Here is a 6,924-nt window from a genome sequence, read left to right on the forward strand (position 1 = left end):
GTAATATGCAAGTGCTATATTAGTATATTATTATAGTGTTATATTCAATTTCACAAAGAAACGTGCAGCATTTTGCCAAGCAATAATAAAAGGACAAATTTAATTTATAATTTGTCTTAAATCTCATTTTGTTAAAAAAAAGCGCGAATCAAATTGAATCGTGAGTTGAGTGAATCGTTACATCCCTAACTAGAACAACACAACAGTTCACATAAAGCATCTCACGTCAGGCCAGAAAAGCCAGAGCAGCAGCCTCCAAACGCACGGATGTGTGCTGAATCTACAGGACGCATGTCAAACACTCAAGCTCGCACGCATGGGTTTGACTGATGAACATCAGCAGCTCTTCACAGCTCCGCTTCAGCCTGAGATGATGGGAGTCAGAGTTCTGTGAAGATTAAAAACTGCATCGCACGCTTAGAATAAAGAAAACATTATCGTTTGTTTCTGTTGATGCAAGTATACTTATCGTTTTTGTTATATTTACTGATTATCAGTTATCGGTTATCATTATCGGTACAGTTATCGTTATGGATTTATTTATAGTTATAGTTGAATTCATAGTTATTGTTATACTTATACTTATTAAAATAATGTCTATCTACAAACATTTGAGTTTGTCAAGAAATTCAGTGAAAACCTACGACTGATTCAGTGAGTCATTGGAGTGATTCAAACTCATAATGAGAGTTTGACCTTTTCATAAAACAGCTCAAAAGACTTTAATTCAGGACATAATGCAGAACCGGACATAAAAAAACGGCTTCTGCTGGGCTTTAAAGTAGGGATGCACCGATATGAACATTTTGGCCGATACCGATAACCGATAATTCTTTATTTTTGAAAGCCGATAACCGATAAATCTATATCCAAATTTTTATATACTTTTTGAGAGGCCGATACCGATATGGTGGCCGATATATCGTACATCCCTACTTTAAAGCGTCTGCATCAAACCCGAATAAAGCATGACCCGAGCTTTGGATCAACGCGGCTTGAACAGTAGTGTTTTCAATGTAAAACTGTTCAACAAAAGCACATTTATCAAGTCAAGTCAAGTCAAGTCAAGTCAAGTCTGCTTTATTGTCAATTCTTCCACATGTACAGCACATGGAGTCCGCAGACCTCCCCCGTTAGTTATCAATTTATCAATGAATAAAGAGAACAAAATTAAAGAGACAGATGAGTCTAATGAACCCTCAGCTCATTAATAAATAAATAAATATATTTAAAGCAGACAATAAATGCTTAAATGCCTAAATAAATGTATAATGCTAAAAAAAAATAAATGCATAAATCTGGATACATACATTTTCAAATCAAAGCTTAGATAGTAAAACAAAATAAATAAACATAAGCAAATAATACAAATGAAAAAATTAAATGCCTATATAAATGCTCAAATACATCAATAAACAAATACACAGTAATCTACATCTACATATCATTTACCATTAAACATAAATATTCCTTTAACATTTTGACATTTCAGCCGTTTTGAGTGTAAAAAGTGAAACTACATTAAATTTAGATTATAAAGTCACACCAGATTTTAAAAACAGCCAATATCTCCTTTATTAATTGCTTTCTAAAGATTTCGTAAAAAAAAAAAAAAAAAAGTCCCATTCCCCAAGTTATACATATACACTGATACAGATCATGTTTACGGACTATAAATATAAATGTAAATATTTGCATGAATATCTCCACACATCTGAGTCTAGATCTGCCCTTGGACGGAAGCGACATGCACCTGCGTCACGGCTGATCAATGCGCTCGCAGATTCAATTAAACCGCTGCGATGGATTTGATGAGGGCCGTATGGAGCTCCTGCAGATCTGTGCAGATGATACGAACCGTGACACTCAAGGTGAACGTCTTATCTGACGTCTGAACGCTGACAGACGAGCACAGCCGAGAGTTTCCAGCAGCTCTTCACCAGCAAACAGACGCAGGAAAGTAGGCCAGAGAGTTTAAGAAGAGCCAAATAAAACGTATCCACCTCTCTCGCTCTCCTAATGGATGAAAATCCATCTGCTGGACGGAGATCTATGAGCCGCTCGATGAGGTTAAGTCATGAAAATCAAAGGTTAGCCTGAAAATTCAATTTACCAGGCCCTTCTTTCTTCCACCTCCAATAAAGCGCTTTAATCTCACTCGCTTTCTGCCCTTTTATGCATTTGGTTTTCTTTCAAGTTTATTTCCTTTTTCCTTTTATCTTTCTTTATCTTACTTTCCCCATCTCTCGCTCTGCCTCATGTGCTCTTTTTCTTTCTCATCATAAAACTGTGCCACATCTGAAACTCTCAGACGAAAATAAAAATAGTAATTGTGTTGAGAAAAGGCTTATTTTTAAATAAGCCAGTAAGTAAATAAACTAAAAAAAAAAAAAATAAATAAAAAAAAAAAACAATACATAAACAATAAATAAGTAAATAAATAAATAATAAATAAATAAAAATACGTAAATAAGTGTTAAGACGGGGCTTATTTATATATAAATATAATTTATTTAATATATAAATATAAAATATAAATAAAAATAAAAAACTTAATATTAAAATAAAACAAGTAAACAAAAATAAATAAATAAAAAACAGTATATATAACAGTTTATATATTTATATAAAGTTATATAAATAATATAATATTTAATAAAAAAATAAGAATTATGAATTAACATTAAAATAAAAATAGTAACAAAAAAATTACAAAAAGATAATAAAAAGACAGGGCTTATTTTTAAATAAATAAATGAATAAATAAAATTAAAAATAAGTAAATAAAAAAGTAAATAAGTAAATAAATAAATAAGCACAGAAATAATAAGTAAATAAAAATAAATACTAAATAACTAAAAAAAACAAATAAATAAATTGAATAGTTAGGGTGGTGCTTAACCAAACTCAACCACCACAAAGCGACATCTAACCGGCTGTGCCAGACTTACTCCTGTAATTGAGCGGCGCGTCCAGGATCTTCGCAGCACACGTCAGGTGTTGGTGTTGGTGTTGGGCCGGTTGGTTCTGTCTCTGCAGACACGCCAGCATGGTGCAGTTTGAGCTCTACGGGTCGCTGAAGCCTTCAGGGATCTGCAACAAGAAACAAACCCGTTCAGAGGAGCTCATCAGACGCTGAATCACAGGCGGAGGCCTTTCTGAACCGGACGCAACGGCAGCACATGACAGCGTTAATCAATCTCACCGCCAATCTCTTCTGCGCTCAGAATGAATAAAAACCATAAGGGTAGATGAGAAATAAACACAAACTCTCAAACACGCATCACCTGTGTGACTGCCCGACAAATTCACTTACTCTAATGTACAAAAGAAATGAATACTTTTATTTATCAAGGATGCATTAAATCAATCAAAAGTGACAGAAAAGACTTTTCAGCTTCTTTAAATTCAACAAGCATCAGCTGTATGCAACGTGACCCACATTTGGTTTTCGACCATTGAAAATTGGCACAATTTGCACATTGGGATCCTCATATCTCTGGGACTGAACGATTAAAGAGCCTTAAAATTAAGATAATAAAAGAAAAGTTTGCTAAGAACCAGAATATAAATTTATATTGAGATATCTTTAACACTTCTAAAGTTACAGGCGTGCAAACTTTGGAAAAAGATTATTTTTGCCACTCAAGATAGGTATGGTCTATTAAATGGTTTTGATAGAAGGAAACAAGACACATTTCTAGTTTCAACATTATTTGCTCTTCAGACAATCCTCTTTAAATACAATAAGCATCAGCTATATACAAAGTGACCCACGCTTGGTTTTTGAGCAATGAAAATGTGCAAATTTAACAATTTACTCCTGAAGCCACATTGAGATCCCAGTATCTCTGGAACTGAACCATTCGGGGCCTTAAAACTAAAGATACCAAAAGAAAAGTTTGTTAAGAACCAGAATCTAAAAAGATATTGAGATATCTTTAATACTTCTCAAGTTACAGTCATGCAAACTTTGGGGAAAAACACACAAAAAGTGCTTTTATCACATTTTTGAACTGTCACCATTGGCATATAATGCAACAAAGATTGCTAAAGTCAACAGATTTTACTAATAGAGCTACCAATCTCTGTGGAAAAATAACATAATGATGCTGCGATCCTTCTCAAGTCATTTTGACCTTCCTGTAATTTGGCTCCAAATCTCAGGTGAAAAATGTCATTTTGAGCTCCCTCTACAAAACAGTGCATATCAATCGATGACATTTAATATTTGGGCTTTCATCACTATTTATTTTTGTCTTCCTTCATTAAAAATCTTACCAAAGTCAACAATTCGAGCCGGGGAAGTTTCTGAAATTTGGTAGATTTGACACGGAATGACCCAGCAGTCATTAATGTGATTGGACGAGACTGTTACATTGTGAATGTTGCCAAAGCAACAAGGCCTAAAGTGTTATTGCTTTTGTTACATAATAACAACATTAAAGGATACATCATTATTTTATGAATGTTATAATAAATGGAGCACTGGACTGACCAATCAGAAGACAGGAAATATCTGAAATCTCTCCGTTTCTGCTCCATGAGATTCAGATGATGGAAATCCTCCTGAGCTCACGAGTGCAGGTTGTTCGTCTGCATTTGTTTGCGGTGTTTTGCAGTCGTCTGTGATTTATCTGTGATTTCTGAGGGCAGCAAACTAAGTCAGTTTCTAACCAGAGGCAGCAGAGACGTGCATAAAAGCACCTTCCATTACGGCGAGCAGCTCAGGGCTACAAACGCATTAAAGCCAAACTCTGAATATGACAGACAGAGACGACTTCTGAGGGACGGCGGTGACTTTCAGCCGGGAGTGCGGATTGAGACGGCGCTGGAGCGTGCATCCGTCTACACGTGCAGAACAAGGGTTAAAGATGAAACGCACTCATTTATTCACCCTCATGTGGTTCTGCAAAAACACACATGCAAAAAGAGGTTTGCACTGAACAATATTTTTGTCTGTTCCGTCAAGTGACTTCAAAATATTTGGAATAAGGTGCCAAAGTCATAATTAATACTATAAAATCTATTTATATTTTTCCTCAACTTGTGTGCTTTCCATTTAAATTTTTTCTGGATCACGTTTTAATGGGTTAAATCAATTTGAATCAAATCACATATCTAATCAGTTGAGTTCATAAAACTTTTAATCAATAATTGAAAAAATGTAAAACATAAAAATACAACAGAACATCATGATTTGTGTTTTTTATTTTATTGTCTAATAAAGAGCTGCACAACAGTGTTTTAATATTAATAGTACAATATTTATTATAAATAGTATTATATTTAAATCATAATTTCATCAAGTTAAACCACACTTTTATTTCTGTGGTTTTCAATGAAGACATTTGAGTTTCTGTATTTGATCTTAAAATTAATTAAATTCTTTCATGATGCATTAAGCTGATCAAAAGTGACAGTAAAGACATTTATAATGTTACAAAGGATTTCCATTTCAAATAAATGCTGTTCTTTTGAAATGTCTATTCATCTGTGAATCCTGAAAAATAAAATGTATCACGGTTTCCACAAAAATATTGGGCAGCACGACTGTGTTCAACATTGATAATAATCAGAAATGTTTCTTGAGCAGCAAATCAGCATATTAGAATGATTTCTGAAGATCATGTGACACTGAAGCCTGGAGTAATGATGCTGAAAATACAGCTGCGCATCACAGAAATAAATTACATTTTAACACATTCACACAAAAAACAGCTGTTTTAAATTCTAATAACATTTCACAATTTTTACTGTATTTTTGATCAAATAAATGCAGGTTTGGTGAGCAGAAGAGACTTTCATACTTTTAAATGGCCCAAATCCAGATCAGAAACACAGAAGTCAACATGAGGCTTAGTAAAGATCAGCAGTGCTGGTTGTTAATTGTACTGAAGCGTCTCTCTGTTGATCTTGTCGTCTTTGAGCGTCAAACTCTGAATGGCAAGGACGGTAAATCCTTGGCACTCGGCAGTGACATCGGCACCAGCGATAAGAATATAATCAGGCTCAATGAGGGTCGGCGAGGGCCCGCGGGAGATAAAGGGTCCCGCACACCGACGCCAATCTTTTGTCTCCCCAGAATGTCTGATAAGACGCGGCAGCAGACAAATTGTGCATCTATTCTGGTATTTGAACTCCTCTCAGGCCAGAGGGCAGAAACGGAGGGCGTCTAATTGTACGTTCAGTCATCAATATAGAGGCGATAAGGTCGTTTGAGGAGATAAGGTCACATGACAGACGGGACCCTTTACATCTCATCTGATCTTCTGAGAGTCTCAGGATGAGACGTGGATCCGTGCAATCAGCTTACTGTGAATCAGGAAATCAGCATTTAGTTCCTACAGCTCACGTTCACACCGAACTCTAGACGGGAAGGATTCACATACGCATGATATCAAACGCTTTCCGCAAATACACATGAATGAACAGATCTCTCATTCAGGATTCACGTTACTTCAGTCCGTTAGAATCAAATCACTGTAAGCGACTCACAAATAGGCTTGCCGCGATAGACGGTGCTGACACTGATACCGGTGTTAAGCCGCAACACCGGTTACGTCACTTGCCCACCGCGGCACCGACCCCCACAGTCGTTTTGATTTTTTATAGTAATAAAAATCATTAAGTTCAGTAATAGAACAGACACTACAATTAAAAACTGAACGCGGCTGCTCAATGCAGCGTGCCGAACAACAGTTGCATCACAGATCAGATTTCATTTCTCCAGTGAGGAGAGTGAGTCGAGCTGACTGACAAGAAGAGTGAGGTGAGACAGACAAGAAGAGTGAGGTGAGACAGACAAGAAGAGTGAGGTGAGACAGACAAGAAGAGTGAGGTGAGACAGACAAGAAGAGTGAGGTGAGACAGACAAGAAGAGTGAGGTGAGACAGACAAGAAGAGTGAGGTGAGACAGACAAG

General features: G+C 36.0%; 1 protein-coding gene across 1 annotated transcript in view; it reads right to left on the reverse strand.

The window, feature by feature from the left end:
- LOC107668628 (protein FAM222A-like) overlaps positions 1-6,924 on the reverse strand; it is a 45,902-nt gene that overhangs the window by 8,967 nt on the left and 30,011 nt on the right. Inside the window, exon 2 of the mRNA XM_016460575.1 lies at positions 2,952-3,093. Coding sequence (XP_016316061.1) covers positions 2,952-3,051 — 100 coding nt within the window. The 5' untranslated portion in view covers positions 3,052-3,093. The remainder of the gene's footprint in view (positions 1-2,951; positions 3,094-6,924) is intronic.

The sequence above is a fragment of the Sinocyclocheilus anshuiensis genome, unplaced genomic scaffold (assembly GCF_001515605.1).
Source record: "Sinocyclocheilus anshuiensis isolate Anshui unplaced genomic scaffold, SAMN03320099.WGS_v1.1 scaffold116, whole genome shotgun sequence".
NCBI classification, from domain to species: Eukaryota; Metazoa; Chordata; class Actinopteri; order Cypriniformes; family Cyprinidae; genus Sinocyclocheilus; species Sinocyclocheilus anshuiensis.